Here is an 18,327-nt window from a genome sequence, read left to right as displayed (position 1 = left end):
AAACATGAACCCACCAAATTGTTCCAAAAGCCAAAATCTCTCTCCATCTTCAAAGCCCCTGTCCTGGTTCAGGCCACTGTGTTTTTCCTGGTCATTTTAAGCTTCTTTTTTGGTAGCTCTCTGGATTAAGGTAATAGTGGCAACACCTATACCCAATAATCATTATCAATAGCCACATAATACTCCATGGATTGAATACAGAAAGGCAGGAGGGCCTACCAGGAAGACTGCCACCCTGGTGATTGGCTCATGTTCCAGTTCCAGATCTAGTTCTGTGAGAGCTTGGGCAGACAAGAGAGTGAAGAAATGCAAACACCACACCCTGTCTCCTTGGTGAGGTCAATCAGCCGTGCAGATTCTTCAATGGCCAGTTGGAAAAGCAGGACCCCAACCTTAAGTTCCGCTCGCAAGGTGAGGGAAGGATGGATGTCACTGTTGGCTCTAGAAGACATTTCTGTGCCTCCGCATCTTCATGAGTGGAATAATTTATTGTGAAATTCAAGTAAGTTTATTGTGAAAATCAAAAGATAAAGTGAAAGCTATTATTACATTGTATCTAGGTTTAAGGTACACACTTTTTTATCAACATTATTGTCATAGAGTACCTTTCCTCTTAAGAACACCAAGTATGGGGTGCTTCTGTATGATATCACTTATATGTGGAATCTAAAAAATGAAACAAGCTAGTGGATATGACAAAAAAGATACAGACTCACAGATAAAGAGAACAAACTAGTGGTTACCAGTGGGGAGAGGGAAAGGAGAGGGGCAAGGTAGGGGGAGGGGATTAAGAGACACTAACTATTATGTATAAAATAAACAAGCTACAAGGATGTATTATACAACACAGGGAATATAGTCAGTGTTTTGTAATAACTATAAATGGAATATAACCTTTAAAAGTTGTGAATCGCTATGTTGTATATAATATTGGACATCAAATATACTTCAATTTAAAAAAAACAAACAAAAAAATGAGGTGCCTTATTTTGCAGGCAGAAAAATAGAGGATCAAGAGGTTGCAGTGGGGCTGAGACTGGAAAACTCCTTGGGGCTTCTCAGATCAGGCAGCCATCCTCTCAGCTCAGCCAGGCTGCCGTCAAGGTCTTCAGGGCACCTGAGGCACCAAGTCTCCAGATTTACCCCAGTTCAGAATCAGAAGGAAAGTGAAGTGTTCCTTCCTCAGAAGTGCTTCATGGAGGAGAGTCCACGATGTCCTGTTTCAGAGTCACTCAGGACACTAGTTACAAATGCAGATTCCTGGGCCCTGCCCCGGGAATATATTGAATTTGAATGACTGGGATTTGGTATTTTTAATAACTGTCCCCCAGATGACTCTGATGCAGTCTAACGTTTTAGAATCAGTTTCTCCTGATATTGGATCACCCTTTTACGGCAAGACCATACACCGGAAGGCTGAATCCACAGCGTGTCTTAACCCAGAGAACCTCCCTCCGGGCAACATTCTTTCAGCAGCTTGTAAGACACCACAAGCTGTCAAAATGGGCAGTACGGAGAAGGATGTCACTGACGGCATTTTGGATTTTAGAAGGGGGGAAGGGTCCAAACCCCATTTGCCAAAGAATGGTTGCTTCAACAAAGGGCTGAGCGAGAGGTTAGTAATGCAGCAATGGCCACAATTATGTTCCAGCCAGACAGATGCTGCCCAAGCCCATGACTTACACCCCAGTCATGGGTTTGACTTTTGCGGGATCTCTGATCTGGCATTTTCTAAGACCGGATCACTTTCCCTGTGTCTGAGGGTCAATGGGATATTTATAAACAATGCCCATAAAATGCCACCTCGGGGTATAGAAACTCTTGATCCCAGGGTCAGCTTAGCCACACTGCTAATTTAAGTCCCTGTGCCTCGGTTTCTTTAGGAGCAAAACAGAAACTCTCTCCCTGCCCTGCCTCTAAGGGGCATGGCCAGGAGAAAGAGGCAGGATTCGCAGAAAGCTGAGTGGTGCAGAGGAGAAACCTCAGCCCACCCTCAGATGCCCCCGTGTGAACACACGCTCTGGGATTTAGGTGCGTCCCTCGTCTGAATCTCAAATGGATTCACCTGCCATCGCTCACACTCTGGGTCTTGCGGAGCAGCACACCCAGGGAAAGACCCGGAGGGAAGCCAGCTGCCCCTTCTAATCCTACACAAGACCTTCCGGCGCTTCAGCACTCGGCCTCTCGCTGCTCCCCTCCTTTATCAGACTCCAACTCTGCAGCCTTGCCCCCGACTCGGTGCCTTTAGCCCATGGTGGTCCACTGCCAACACTGCTGCAACCCACCCGAGCCTCCGTACCTGCCCCCAAGGCAACCAGCTAACGCGCCCCTTCTTCCCGCCTTCAGCATTTCCCCCTCACGTGGTCCTGGGTTGTTTCTTTATTTCTTCTTCACTTCTTTCAAAGCAGCCTTGAAATTCTTAGTGGCTTAAAAAAAGAGGCAAGAGAGAAAAAGAGATCAGGAAGATTCAAGAGAGACCTATACTCAAAATCCTCAGAATCTAAAGTCTTTAGTGAGGTCTCTAAATATTTGGATTCTCCAATGTCTGAATTTTAAGTAGAAGTCTCAGATTAATAGAAAGACTCCAATATGACTAATTATGGCTGAGAAAGTTAGCAAGGTAAAATGGAGAAACTGAAATCAGTTTCTCTGGATTGCATTTGAAAGACATGTGTAGATAATCCAGATCTACCTCTGAAAGCCACTCAAAGGCTGATAAAAGGCAAACCAAGCTGAGAGAAGATTAGAATTGATGAGGAATTAATTTCAGTTAGGTTAAACTTATGTCTTGGTAAAGTGATTTATGTGTACTTACTGGTATATTGGCCCTTTGCAAAACCATAATAAGTGTCACGTACTGAGCATTGTCTTGGCCATCGGTTAAGTCTTGTTCTTACGTTAATTATCTAGTTTAATCTAGACAACAATCCCATGAGTTACGTATTAATTTCTCAGATTTATAGTTGGGGGCATTGAGGGTCAAAGAAGTGAAATAACTTGCCCAAGTTCACAACACATGGCAGAGCTGGGATTCTAGGCTGGGTCTGTCTCATTCTAATCAGTGACCTCAACAATAGTGGAGCTGAAGGAACACTGGACTTCTATCAAAGACCTTGTTATGGTCCCAGCTCTACCATTAACTAACACTGTGTCCCGGCACAAGTGGCTGGTCCTCAGGGCTCTAGTTTCCTCATCTGTAAAATATGGGGCTCACGGTAGATGGTCTCTAATATCCTTTCTAAGTCTGACAGTCTCTAATTACAGCTCCGCTCTATCACATTATCACATTAACGGCCTTCTACCACTTTCTTTGGATTTTATGATACATAGGTAGTCATAACGATAACTTATGGGATGCTCAGTCCTTGATCTCCTCCGCCTCCCAATGACAACATTGTTCTTACGGGTAAAATACAATCTGCCTTACCAGTGTCTGCTTTGCTGCAGCCCATGCTGTGATGCAGTTCCCAGGGCACACTGAGGCAAAGGTGAGGGACTGCCTGTCAGAATCTCCAGAGATAAAAGCAGTAACATTTGCTTGTTGTGCTGTTCTGTCTTCTCATAATTTACAGTCTTATGATCCTCCATAAAGGGGAAAACCTGAAAGCTGACTACACGTAAATTGTAAGAATAATGTTGATTGCTGTTGACTGTTTATAATGACAAAGATCTTAGAAGATGCAAGGAAATCCAGGCACAGATGGGGTTAGGACCACACATCTGGCCCCAAGGAGATTCATGAGTCTCATCTCCAGGTCACACATTGTCTGGTGAAAGAGAGTCATCACGCATGACACTTTTGGGGTTCAGCCAGCCTTGGAGCTGGAAGAAATAAAGAACATGGCCACAGGGGCAGATCAGCAGAAGAAAGCCTCAGGTTATAGTCTAGTTTCCAACTTCAGGGTGGACCCTAATTGTTGATGGGCAATGAGCAGGTAGGGACTGGATTTCAAAAATAGGGTTCCAGATTTTTGAGGTAAAGAAACAGATCTGCCACATGTTCTTCAGGACTTTCTTGTTTCAAATCAAATACACATATGCTACGATACAGCATTTCCAAGAAATATCCTGAACCAGAATCTCCGAAAAGTCTGCCTGCTAGGGTGCTGCTGAAAAAAGCAGCAGTAATAAGAACATTTGTGAGCATCTCGTTGTTTGCAAAGAGCTTTCACACTTTGGTCCTCATAATATCCCCAAGCGTCACTGAGGCTCCAAAGAACTTATGTAACTTGCTCAGTCTGGGATTTGAACCCAGGTCTCCTGACTTCAGAGCTTTTCTCTATGCTATGTATCTCTGAATAATAAGATATTTTCCCCAAAGGAAAAATAACTTGTCATTTTTAAAACAAAGTAAGGAGAAGAAAAATGTCTATGTACTTTGAAGGCAAGATCACTGCTGGCCATTTGTCACAGTTGACTTGCTATTTTTCATAAACAAGAGGCAGTAGGGTCAAAGGAAAAGACCACACGATACCCAACAAAACGAACACGATACTTTTTAATGCTTTCGAGAAAGAAGGACAAACAAGAAAAAAAAAAGCACTATCAAAATAGCCTATGACAGAGGATCATTGTCTAGGCAAACTTCCTCTTTGTTGCAGGCTTTTTCCATCATAATTTTGCGACTAAATTGTTCACATGTGCTGCCGATATATGATTGTAATTATAATTTAAAAATAAAGGCAATTCTATGTTTCTTCCCCTTTCTGAAAACAAAAACAAAAACAAAATAGCCTATGAGAAATGCAAAAGATAATTCCCCATTTTTCTAAATTTGGATGGTTTTCAGATGCTGTCACCACCAGCACCATGAGGATTGTTGACTGAGTTGAACATGGCCAGCAGTGAGGCCAACAGGAGGCAGATCAGGGTCCCCGCTGGCTCCATGAGAAGCTGAATCAAACAGGACCGGAGGCCCCCTAAGACAGCCTTAGCCAAATCTTGGGTAACTTCCACATTAGACGGCAACCTCTCAAACATGCAGATGACATTCTCCTTGATTATGGGGCTGATAACGGATTTGGGCTTGTTTTCTAAAAATATGCCCTTCATGTACACTCAGTGAGATACTACTAATAAATAAACACAAGAGCCAACAACTATATTAGCATATTATGGTTTGCAAAGCACCCCCAGCCCCCCGCATTTGAACCATAAGACACCCCTCAGGATACAGGCTGGGGGATTAACATCATCCCCATTACATTGATGAAGAAACTGAGGCTCACAGTTTGATTTCCCTAAACTCACAAAACTACTAAATAGCAAAGGAGAAACATGAACCCAAACTTCTGCCTTCATATTTCATGTCACTTCCATGATACCAGCCACTGATGAAGACTCCTTGATTAATGGAGTAAGTTTTCTTCCATCACACGTTTATCTTCTGCCATGGCTGATTGCCGCCCGAGATATGAGGAGTGGCACCAGACATCTGGTCACATCAGCTCTGTCGGGCAGATCTGAGCAGGGAGTCTCGTCGTCAGCCACCCAGGCTCCGAAGTGACTTGTAAACAGCAAAACCAACAACCGTTATTCAGCCGTTGGTGTCGCAGAATAAAAAGGCTGTGAGACAGGCTTATTCATAGGCTTACAGCCTCATGGGTACCGTAGATTAGGAGGCTACAATGCTGGGCATCTCTCTGTCCCGAGGATCCAAGTGCAGAAGCCACAGCAGCTCAGGAAAACCCTGCCAGCGAAGTTGACTGAGGCGAAAATGAGGAAGGAATAGCCACTCTACTAACTCAAGGGAACTGAACGAAAGAATATTATAATTATTCCCTTTAGCAAAAGTCTCTGGGCTTGTCCCAAGTGGTTCCTGACAGTCTTCCCATCCTAGAGAATAAAATCTGTCCTCTCACCCCCATCGCATCAAGAAGAGCCAAGACCTCACTGCTTTAAGACAAATTCTTAATGAACCCACCCCAGATACTCAAAATGTAAGCTGAATTAGCTGCGTTAGAAATGGTATCAGTTGTCTATTGCTGTGTAACAAATTACCCCCAAACTTAGTGGCTTAAAACAACCACCATCATAAGTCAAGTCCATACTGACAGTTGGGGCCTTGCAGGGGCTAGGGGTACGGTGAGAGGGAGGAAAACAGGACTCTAAACTTTGATGTTAGACCTTGAAAGTCTACTTGTGAACTTTTTTCTCTTCCTGGGCCCTTAATGAATTGTGAAATGCAGACCTGAAAAGCCCCCACCTGGAACCAAGTGTACCTCACATCTAATTGCTAGGTGTATTCATTTCCTATAGCTGTCTTAGCAAATTAACCACAAACTGGGTTGCTTAAAACAACAGAAATTTAGCCTCTCACAGTTCTGGAGGCTAGAAGTCTGAAACCAAGGTGTCAGCTGGGCCATGTTCCCTCTGAAGGCTCTGGGGAAGGATCCTTCCTTGCCCCTTCTTAGCCTCTTCGTTGCCAGTGATCCTTGGAGTTCCTTCACTTGTCCACATCACTTCAATATCTGCCTCCATCTTCACATGGTCTTTTCTCCTCTGTGTGTGTGTCTCTCTGGGTCTTCACATGACCTTCTTATGAGGACACCAGCCTTTGGATTTAGGGCCCACCCTAATCTACTATGACTTCATCTTAATTTTAACCAGTTGCATCTACAAAGACCACATTCCCAAATAAGGCCACATTCTGAGGTTCTGGGTGTGCATGAATTTTGGGGGGACACTATTCAACCCAGTAACTAGGAATATTTCTGAAAATTATCTTTGGCCTCTCCAACTGGGCATCCACTGATAAGGTAACTACCAAGATTACAGTGAGTCATTCTCATAGCAAAAATGAGTCATTCTTTTGAACCCCATAATTCCATTTTGGTAACCAATTTTAAGAAAAGAATCCTATGTACATAAAGAAACTCTAGGCATAGATCTTAAGACAAAGCAGCACTGCTCATAATAGCAAATCTGTAAACGACCTGTATTTCCAATAATAGGAGAATGATTAAGTATAGCAGATACATCTGTATAATGGACTACTAAGTAGCCTCTAAAATTATACATGAGGTTTGTAATAATGTAGAAAATTTACATGTTTATATAAAAAGTAAAAAACTACCCTATTTAATAAATATTATTAAAATTATGTTTTAAGAAAAAGAAAATAAGTCTCAAAACTGTACATAAAAGAAAAAAATTGTAAAGTAATTCATCAAAATATAAGCACTATTTGTATTTGAATGGTTGAATTTCTTTTTCTCTTTTAGGTTGTTCCAGTTATATATTCCTGCCAAACAAACCAACCCACAACTTATTGTTTAAAATGATAATAATCATTCATTTTTCTCGTTCATCTGCATTTTGGGCCAGGCTCAGTAGAGGTTGGTTTATCTCTGCTTCGTGCAACAATAGCAGATGTGATTCAACTGGGACTGAAGGATCTGCTTTTTAAGATAGCGCAATAACATGCTGGTGCTGGCTGTCGGCTGGCAGCTCAGTTGGGGTTCTTGGCCAGGGGCCTCAGTTCTCCACATGGGCCTCTCCATGGGACTACTCGGGCTTCCTAACAGCATAGCAGCCGGCTTTCAAGAACAAGTGCTCCAGGGCTTCCCTGGTGGTGCAGTGGTTAAGAATGTGCCTGCCAATGCTAGGGACACAGGTTCGAGCCCTGGCCCGGGAAGATCCCACATGCCGCGTAGCCAATAAGCCCGTGTGCCACAGCTATTGAGCCTGTGCTCTAGAGCCCACAAGCCACAACTACTGAGCCCACGTGCCACAACTGCTGAAGCCTGTGTGCCTAGAGCCTGTGCTCCGCAACAAGAGAAGCCACGACAACGAGAAGCCCGCACACCACAACGAAAAGTAGCCCCCACTCGCCACAACTAGAGAAAGCCCATGCGCAGCAACGAAGACCCAACACAGCCAAAAATAAATAAATAAATAAATTTATTAAAAAAAAAAAAAAAAAAGAACAAGTGCTCCAAGAGAAAAGAAGCAGAAACTGCAAGTTTCTTAATGCCTGGTCCTGGTAGCTAGCAACAGCACCACTTCTGCCATGTTCTATTGGCCATGTCATCACAGAGCCTGCTCAGATTTAAGGGGAGGGGATCTTGTTGACGGGAGAAATGTCAAAGAACTTGTGGCCATCTTTTATCACCATTACAAGTCAATTTTGACCCCTAATATAAACTCTCTGATAATTCAGAAAACTACTTAGAATAGCAAACTTTTCTCTTTGTCCTCAAAGCCCCTTCTCTACCTATAGACCTCTAAACACACACACACACACACACACACACACACACACACACACTCACACGATCTCATCTTTAGGCACTTTGCTCCTGGCCTGGTCTTCTCCCAGTTCTTTGGTGAGGGTATCAAGTAAAAATTAGAGTGCTGGTCATGGTGGCTTTGTGGTATCCCCCATTCCAGATGGATACTTTTCAAAAGTGTCTATTAACAACCCTCCATTTCCTGATCTCCTCCCACACAAGAAGGCTGATAAATGGATGAAGCATGCCACCTCTAAAGGACTTCTGACCCAGGCTGTGTGTATACATCTAAGCAGGCACCTGGTTGCCCTCCCTTCCTCCTACCATATCCGAGTCTTGGGTTATCAAACACAGAAGGGCTCACAGTTGCCTGATACAGTCATATTGATTCTTAAAATCTTTCCCAAATTGGCCCAAGTCTCATAATATGTGCTCTTAGATCACATAAAGAAGTGCTCACCTTTGGATGCTGCCTTCATGTAATCATGAAGCTGAACTCTTTAGTTTTTAGTGGGACAGAAGGCTAATAATCTTTCAAAGAATAAAGGTAAGGTCTACAAAGCAATAAGATTAACTGCCTAAGATTAAGAACAGTGTGTTAGAGATTTTAGTTTAGTTTGTTTTGTCTGGTATTTTGTGTGTTTGTGAATGTGTATGAGAGTTATGTTCTGGTTTTCAAGTCAGAATGGCCCAATTCTACACAGTCCTCTTGGGAGATGAAAGAGCTGCTAGCAATACCTAATATCCCGGAGTCTTAATTAATGCTAGAGATCCTCTCTACAGAAAGATGTACATGAGCAAAGGCAACATATGCTATGTTTTTTGAGGGGGTTCACTGACACCCTGCCCAGGTTAAGAACCCCATGCTATCGGCATCTCAGATCTTTGGTGACTCAGGACAAGCGTCATGGTGGCTTATGTCTTGTTGGGCCAACCCCGTAACAGCACTGACACCTGTTTACAATCCTGCTTCTTCCTCGAGCCAACAACAGTTACCTGTGAACAACTCAGTTACCTGTGTACAACCCAGTTACCTGTGTAAATCCCAACACAGAAAGGTAAAGCAGGCAGCTGGGATATGGACCAAGCTTCGGTATTAATATGGAGAACAGTATGGAGGTTCCTTAAAAAACTAAAAACAGAACTACCATATGCCCCAGCAATCCCACTACTGGGCATATACTCTGAGAAAACCATAATTCAAAAAGAGTCATGGACCACAATGTTCACTGCTGCACTATTTACAATAGCCAGGACATGGAAGCAACCTAAGTGTCCATCAACAGATGAATGGATAAAGAAGATGTGGCGCACGTATACAATGGAATATTACTCAGCCATAAAAAGAAACGAAATTGAGTTATTTGTAGTGAGGTGGATGGACCTAGAGTCTGTCATACGGAGTGAAGTGAGTCAGAAAGAGAAAAACAAATACTGTATGCTAACACATATATATGGAATCTAAAAAAAATAAAAGGTTCTGATGAACCTAGGAGCAGGACAGGAATAAAGACACAGATGTAGAGAATGGACTTGAGGACATGGGGAGGGGGAAGGGTAAGCTGGGATGAAGTGAGAGAGTGGCATGGACATATATACACTACCAGATGTAAAATAGATAGCTAGTGGGAAGCAGCTGCATAGCACAGGGAGATCAGCTCTGTGCTTTGTGTCCACCTAGAGGGGTGGGATAGGGAGGGTGGGAGGGAGACGCAAGAGGGAAGAGATATGGGGATATATGTATATGTATAGCTGATTCACTTTGTTATACAGCAGAAACTAACACAACACTGTAAAGCAATTATACTCCAATAAAGATGTTAAAAAAAAAATTACTCCTTCCCATCTGCAAGGCAGAAGCACTTCTCACACCTCATTCTCTCCCCATCCTTTTCCCTCCTTTCCCTCTGCTAAATATTTAATGAGCACCTTTTTAAGCCCTTTCACAGGGCTAGGATCTAGAAATACCAATGGGAATAAAATATGGCTCCTCTCATTTTTCGAAACAAACTCATTAAATATTCACAGAACCCAATGTATTTTAGTTCTTACAATCTACTTCCCAGTGGGGGAAACAGACACACTCAGGCCCACAAGCCACACACATGTACACATTTACGATGCAACATAAAAGAAGGCTGTAGTGGAGAGATACGTAAGCAACTATGGGGGCAGAGGAAGGAGCAAATAATTGTAGGCCTGGATGGGTAATGGAAGACTGGTCAGAGAAGGTGAAGTGGTTCCCATGTTCAAAAACAAACAGGCAGACAACAAAGGGACATGTGCAAAGGCATCCAGGTGCCAAAGAGCACGGTACCTCTGGGTTCAGTGCCGGTGGATCTCAGAAGCATGTGTAAGATCAGCAGGAGATAAAGGAAGAAAGACCACGAGAGGCCGAATCCTGGATGTCGATGCCCTCAGAGCCACACAAATGGGTTAGAGATAGAACATGAAGCCTCTGGAAGGCTCTAAGCAGAGGAACGAAATGATAGCGTTTGGTTTTAGAAAGCTAATTCTGATGGCAGAGTTAAAAAAAAAAAAATAGATGGATTAGATGAGGACCAAATGAAAAACAGAGAGATGAGTTGGAAGTGAGGCTCCTGAGGTCCTGGTGAGGGATAAAAGGGGGTCTCAGTTCTAGTCAGGGCAGTAGGGAAAGACATGGAGGTCAAATACCAGAGATTCAGAAGATAGCACGGATAGAAACTGGCAAGTGATTAAATGAGGTGGGAGTGGGGGTGAGGGAGGGGTCATAATTATGACTTTCGAGTTCCTCATTTGAGTGAACAGAAATGGAGTTGACCAGGATCAGGAATACAAGGTTATATGGGGTCAGAGAATTTAGGCCTGGAGGTGGGGGGTGGTCACCATCCTGGCACTGAAACAATGGATGAAATGAGCACCTACTCTTTGTCCAATCCCAGCTCTCAGGTCCTTGGTCACCAAAATCGAGACTGGAAATTCTTATGTGTATTTTGATAATCTCGTGTGGAAAAAATCATTTTTTACAAAACTCTCCCGAGTGAGATAGATCATCTCAAGCATGAAAAGGGCCACTTGTGCTGTGGGTAACAATGAGAAAAATCATCTTCGTGCTAAATTTGCCTTTCCCTTCCCTTACCTCATAGCAGACTCTGCCAAGACCACTATGATCAAGTTTCTGTTCTTTCCTCCAGCCCTCCACTGCAACTTTTGGCCGTGCAAGACGAATACTTCCATATGGTGCAATGTTTATGTTAAGACAGGAAAAAACATGAAATGCTTTAAGTAAATTTTATCCAAGAAGCAATAAATTTACAAATCCTAAGCAGCTGGAACAAAATATTAGTCTGTAATTGATTTTGGATGAAGTGTATTTCAACAAGAATAGGAAATTTGGGGCAGTAACTTGTTAATTACTGATGTCTAGGGATCTTGGGTATCTTCATACAGTATTCCATAAATGTAATCTTGGACAGATTATTTGATATCCTGGACTTCTTCTGTCTCATCTATAAAGTGGGTTTAGCAATTTTACCTATTCATGGGGTTTTCTGTGAGGATTAAATGAGCTAACGCAGGTAAAGAGCTTAAAAAAGTAGTCATCAGATAGTAGGCACTCAGCAAATGTTAGTTCTTCCTCTTCTTACCTATTAAGCTAGGTGACAAGGGAAGAGGAATGGGATGAAGATGGGGATGGGAGAAGAAAAGGACAGAAAATAGCTTACAAGAATGTAGGTTTTTAGGATTTATCTATGAAGAATGCCCGCTGCCACCTCAGAACTGTAGACGCAAAAAAATCTGTGTGAGTTCAAGGGGTGTTAAAAAAGATTTCAGGGTAAGGGTGTCAGGGAGTGTAGTATGTGAGGCTTGTAGAACCAGGAGCTTTCTGATACACATTTTGGGCCATCATTCACTTTCATAACTATTTAATTCACTGGGACAGATGAGAGCAGGAGGGCAGAAGGCAAGAGTATTAAAAAACCTGAGTTGTCTAGCGGAGATGATTTGACACGCAAAAACTACCCCAGGTCGATGTGAAGTCAGGGGAGAAAAAGGCAAATTTAGCACGAAGATGATTTTCTTACTGTTACTCACAACACAAGTGGCCCTTTTCATGCTTGAGAATGAAATAGGATTTTATTCTATTGACTCATTATTACTTTGGACAAACTGCCAACTTTTGTTTTAGTTTTCTAGTCAAAAGCACAAAGACCATTCAGAATGATTTTTAATGTCTTCTACTTATACAGCTTTTATACTTACAAAGCATTTCTATACTTTTAAAATTAATACTGATAAAAATCAGGCAAAGTCAATATCATTAGCTCTATTTTAAAAGAGCAAATATTTAGTGTATATTTACTGCGTGTCAGGTACTATACTAAACGCTTTACAAGGATGTCTTATCCTTTTGACAAACCTATGAAGGTTATACTATTATCACCTGAGTCTAGAAGAGAGAAGCTTAATAACTCTCCCAAGGTGACCCACACAGTAAAGAACAGAGCCTGGATTTGAACCCACATTGGTCTGACTTCAAAGCCTGCTTCCTAAGTCCTAATCACTGCTTTCTGATGTTGAAGGATAATCAGATACACGTTCTTTCCTAGTATGGCAATACTTTTAGTTTGAACTCAGCCTAATTATTTAGTCATGTAAACAACTGCTGTGAAATTATACAGAGATATTAAACGTTTTGATGTCCATTTCCATATTGTGCTCCTAGAATTGCTCAAGACAGACGTACATCTCAATGTACCTTCCCCTCCCCCAAGGTTATAACAATCTGTACAAAACCAATCACTGTTGAATAAAGTTTCCAAATACCTAAAGTACTTGGTAATAAGCTAAGAATCTGTTTCTTATTTACTTATACTACGGTTTAATAGTTGTAGGTAAGAAAATGTAAGCACAATTTTAGTGAAGAGTAGCTACCAATCTTTTGAATGGTTCAATAACACAAAGGACAAAAACCTGATCATAAAAATGTATTTTTATTTCATTAAAAAAAAACCCCAAACCTGTTCAATATCCTTCCCCCTCATGCAAACAGCTCTCACATCAGATTCTTCAAATTTTACGTTTTTTCCATTCTGGCTCATTCTTTGCTTCCTCATCGTCAGATTCAACTTGGGCAAACATGGTTTTGGGCTGAGTCCTAAAAGAAAGTTAAAGAGGAGAGGAAAAATTTAGTCAGCAAGTGTGCATTAGACTTTGCTACTTTCAACAAGTGGAAGGAAGCACATTTGGGGAATCAATTATATCTCAATTAGTAGATAATCATTAAACTTCTGGCAAAGAAAAGGATAATGGAAATTTAATTATGTTCAGATTCTTTTAAAGGTTTTTCCTTCTGTGGCAGACTATGTATGTTGTTCTTTCCTTAAATAAAATGAAAATGTATCAAAGTCAGTGGAAACTCATACATCCATTAACCACCCTCAGTTTAACCAGGACTGTTCGGGGGGCCAAACTATAGTCACCAAGCAAGAATCTACACAGTCTTTATTTATAACTCCCTGGGCTGTTCCTAGACTTAAGTACAGTAGTCCAAATACACGTGATTATGGTGCACACAAATAGGAGAATCTGAGTCAACAGTTTTCTTATTTAATGAGTTTAAAATAATAGATAACATATATAGTAATTTGGGCCTGTCAGCAAAAATAAAAAACAAAACAAATGAACATTCCTTCCACCAAACACCCAGATCAATGCATGGAAATGACAAGCATTTTAGGACATATCACTGCGTATCACTGCTGTAATACTGGCACACGGTACATCAAGCAATCTTTGCATTAGGACCTGCTGTGTTTTGTAAACATACCTGGTTCAATGACACTCCCTTTTACATCGTTCACACAGAAAACAATTGCAGGAAAATATCAAATGGTCATAATTTATGCCCCTTTCAGTCATGCTACTGCTGATTTCCTTTTAAAAACAGCTCTACTGCATTATGAAGAAACATTAAAGCATGATATCTGAAGATGAAATACTTTAGATTACATCATCACTTAGAGTTCAATTCATAATAGCAAGGTAATTGCAGAATGGTAAAAATAATGTCAATAATTCCTTTTATTTGCCAAGTGAAACAGGGTTAAAACCTTATATTACTAAACAGGTGGTTGCCGGAGGGGAGGTATAGGGAGGAGAGAAATAGGTGAGGGAGATAAAGAGGTACAAACTTACAGTTATAAAATAAATGAGACACTGGTGTGAAATGTACGGAGTGGGGAATAGCGTTGATAATTATGTAATATCTTTGTATGATGATAGATAGTAACTAGACTTATCACGATGCTCACTGTGAAATGTATAGAAATATCAGATCACTATGTTGTGTACCAGGAACTAACACAGTGTTTTAGGTCAGTTGTATTTCAAAACAAACAAACAAACAATTTCATAGAAAAAGAGATCAGATTTGTGGTTATCAGCGGCGGGGGGTGAGGGAGGGGGAATTGGAGGAAGGCAGTCAAAAGGTACCAACTTCCAGTTATGAGACAAATAAGTACTAGGGAGGTAATGTACAACATGATAAATATAATTAACCCTGCTTTATGCTGTATATGAAAGTTGTTAAGAGTAAATCCTAAGTGTCTTCATCACAAGGGAAAAAACTTTCTATTTAATTTTGTGTCTGTATGAGATGTTCATTAATTAAACTTATTGCGGTAATCATTTCATGATGTATGTAAGTCAAATAATTATGCTGTACACCTTAAACTTACACAGTGCTGTATGTCAATTATATCTCAATAAAACTGGAAGGGAAAAAAAAACCCCTTATATTACTTCTTGCTCTTCCTTTTATTATCCTGGGGAAGAAGTATAAACCATCCACATTCCATGCTGATGTTGTCCTGATGCAAGCCATGTACTAGAATTCCTCGTGCATAAGTCAGTCACAATTCCTGTCTCTCCAGTTACCTGCCTAGAGAGCCCAAGCTGTCCCCAAACACAATCCAGTTGGTTAAATTTCTTGTTGTCACTTCAAGACACTGTTATGACATCTATAAACAAGTCATAGCCCTAACATTTCCAAAACCAGCTGCAGATTTTCATAGGTCATGAGTTGCTGAATTACTAGAAAGCAGGACCACTGGCTTTCTAACATGCTACAACAAGGCAACTGGTGCTCATGACATATTTCATCTTCTGGCAAAGATGTCAAGCCCTTGGGTATAGACAAACCTGTACAGGAACAAATTTGTCTGGTTTAAAAAATCCTCTGGAAGCCTGAAGCTGTAAGGAGTCCTTGAGCTAAGCCTCAGGTGGGGGATTCATTCCCAGTTTGGCCACTGACTTGCTCTGTCACCTGGAACAGGTGTTTCCCCTCTCAGGGGTTTAGTTTCCTCCTCTACCAAATGTGGAGGTTGAACTTGATTAGTGGGTCCCAAAGGACTAAAGGCCCAGGGTAGACAATGACGAAGTGTGTGTTTTAACATTAATTCAAGTATAATACAAACAGAAAAGTGCATATTTCATAAATGTACTGTTTTCTGGATTTTCACAAACTGGACGTGTCATGAAACCAACACCCAGATGAAGAAACAGAGTATGATGAACACCTCCGAAGCTCCTCATACTCCCTTCCAGTTACTAACCCCAGACCCAGGGTCACCATATCCTGACTTCTGGCCACATAGATCAGCCCCACCTGTGTTTGTCCTGTCTCTGTAGGATGCCTAGAGTGTTCACTATTTTGTGCCTGGTTTCCTCCATTCAGCATCATCCACAGTGCTGTGTGTAATAAGGATGTTTGTAACCATACATTCCAAAAAATGCAAAAAAAACCCAAAGGCAATACTGTGAATTTTACTGTGAGTTAAAATGTGTTTAAGTTAAATGACTGTCCTTTATTCTGAGATAATGTTCTTCTATCTATTTTGTAATAAAATGTGCTGGAAGTTTAAAAAAAACAATCCTTAGAATTAGCTATTTAATTTCTAAGGGAATAAAAAGAACATGATCTTTTAAAGATACCTGGCAATGCTTCATAGCTCATCAATGTTAGCTGCAATGAGACTTAAGTACTTAAGAAGTTGTAGTGCTGCTTTTTTTGGATATAAAAAAAGAAACTGGGCTTCCCTGGTGGCGCAGTGGTTAATAGTCTGCCTGCCAGTGCAGCGGACACAGGTTCAAGCCCTGGTCCAGGAAGATCCCACATGCCACATGCAACTAGGCCCGTGCGCCACAGCTACTGAGCCTGCGCCCTAGAACCCGCGAGCCACAACTACTGAGTCTGTGTGCCACAACTACTGAAGCCCGTGCGCCTAGAGCCCGTGCTCCGCAAAAAGAGAAGCCACTGTGATGAGAAGCCCTCACACTGCAATGAAGAGAAACCCCTGCTTGCCTCAACTAGAGAAAGCCCATGCAGCAATGAAGACCGAACACAGTCAAAAATAAAATAAAGTAAAATAAATTAAAAAAAAAAAAAAAAAAAAAAAAGAAACTGAATGACAGGTCACGGGAAGAAAACCTAGAGCTTGAAAAGGCTATTTCATTTATGTAGTCACTTTTTTTTATAATCCACCTACTTCCAGAAGTATTTTTAGTAGGTTGGTGGCTAACATTGAAGGGCACAGAATCAATGGAACTATTTAACATGGGGCAGAAAGGGAGTAATGCTGGCAAAGAGGCATGGGAGAACATTTTGGGGGAACGGAGACATTCTATAATCTTGATTGAAGTGGTGATTACACAGGTGTATGCATTTGTCAAGACTTGAAATGGGTGCATTTTGTATTTTATTGTAACTAACTTAAAAAGAAAATCAAAACAAAAAAATGAGTCAAAGGTCAAGAACAAAAGAACAAAAAGGTATGTAACTGAGCATAAAACTTAGCACTAAATTTCCTAGACACCAAGGCAAAAGGAAAAGAAAGAGATTAGTTTTGCAAAGGAGGTAAGTTCCCCCACCCCGAGCACTGAACTCAGGAAAATTCACTGAGAAAATTTTCATACCAGGGTCACTTCAACTGTCACTTTCAATTACCAGACCACAACAGTTTCCTTTTCCTCTCCAGGTATTTTAACTTAAGGGATATCAACTTGTTTGGAAGGTTGAATGGTCTTCTTTGTGAAACTCCATGAATTTATTTTAAATTCCACTTTTGAACTAATAAAAATGTTGTCACTCTCACCACTATTATTCAACATAGTTTTGGAAGTTTTAGCCACAGAAATCAGAGAAGAAAAAGAAATAAAAGGAATCCAAATCGGAAAAGAAGAAGTAAAGTTGTCACTGTTTGCAGACGACATGATACTATACATAGAGAATCCTAAAGATGCTACCAGAAAACTCCTAGAGCTAATCAATGAATTTGGTAAAGTAGCAGGATACAAAGTTAATGCACAGAAATCTCTGGCATTCCTATACACTAATGATGAAAAACCTGAAAGTGAAATTAAGAAAACACTCCCATTTACCACTGCAACAAAAAGAATAAAATATCTAGGAATAAACCTACCCAAGGAGACAAAAGACCTGTATGCAGAAAATTATAAGACACTGATGAAAGAAATTAAAGATGATACAAATAGATGGAGAGATATACCATGTTCTTGGATTGGAAGAATCAACATTGTGAAAATGACTCTACTACCCAAAGCAATCTACAGATTCAATGCAATCCCTATCAAACTACCACTGGCATTTTTCACAGAACTAGAACAAAAAATTTCACAATTTGTATGTAAACACAAAAGACCCCGAATAGCCAAAGCAATCTTGAGAACGAAAATTGGAGCTGGAGGAATCAGGCTCCCTGACTTCAGACTATACTACAAAGCTACAGTAATCAAGACAGTATGGTACTGGCACAAAAACAGAAATATAGATCAATGGAACAGGATAGAAAGCCCAGAGATAAACCCACACACATATGGTCACCTTACCTTTGATAAAGGAGGCAAGCATATACAGTGGAGAAAAGACAGCCTCTTCAATAAGTGGTGCTGGGAAAACTGGACAGCTACATGTAAAAGAATGAAATTAGAACACTCCCTAACACCATACACAAAAATAAACTCAAGATGGATTAAAGACCTAAATGTAAGGCCAGACAATATCAAACTCTTAGAGGAAAACATACGCAGAACA

The 18,327-nt window shown here is 41.0% G+C and overlaps 1 protein-coding gene across 3 annotated transcripts in view; it reads right to left on the bottom strand.

Annotated features, from left to right (window-relative positions):
• Nucleotides 1–13,188: 13,188 nt before the first annotated feature.
• The window catches only part of WDR70 (WD repeat domain 70), a 309,011-nt gene continuing 303,872 nt past the window's right edge, over nucleotides 13,189–18,327 (bottom strand). For all 3 annotated transcript variants that reach the window (XM_036848060.1, XM_036848058.1, XM_036848059.1), the window contains one exon: nucleotides 13,189–13,371. In XM_036848060.1, the coding sequence (XP_036703955.1) occupies nucleotides 13,284–13,371 (88 nt within the window). In that variant the 3' untranslated portion in view covers nucleotides 13,189–13,283. The remainder of the gene's footprint in view (nucleotides 13,372–18,327) is intronic.

The sequence above is a fragment of the Balaenoptera musculus genome, chromosome 3, assembly GCF_009873245.2.
Source record: "Balaenoptera musculus isolate JJ_BM4_2016_0621 chromosome 3, mBalMus1.pri.v3, whole genome shotgun sequence".
Lineage (NCBI taxonomy): Eukaryota > Metazoa > Chordata > Mammalia > Artiodactyla > Balaenopteridae > Balaenoptera > Balaenoptera musculus.
This window is presented reverse-complemented; position numbering and strand designations above follow the sequence as displayed.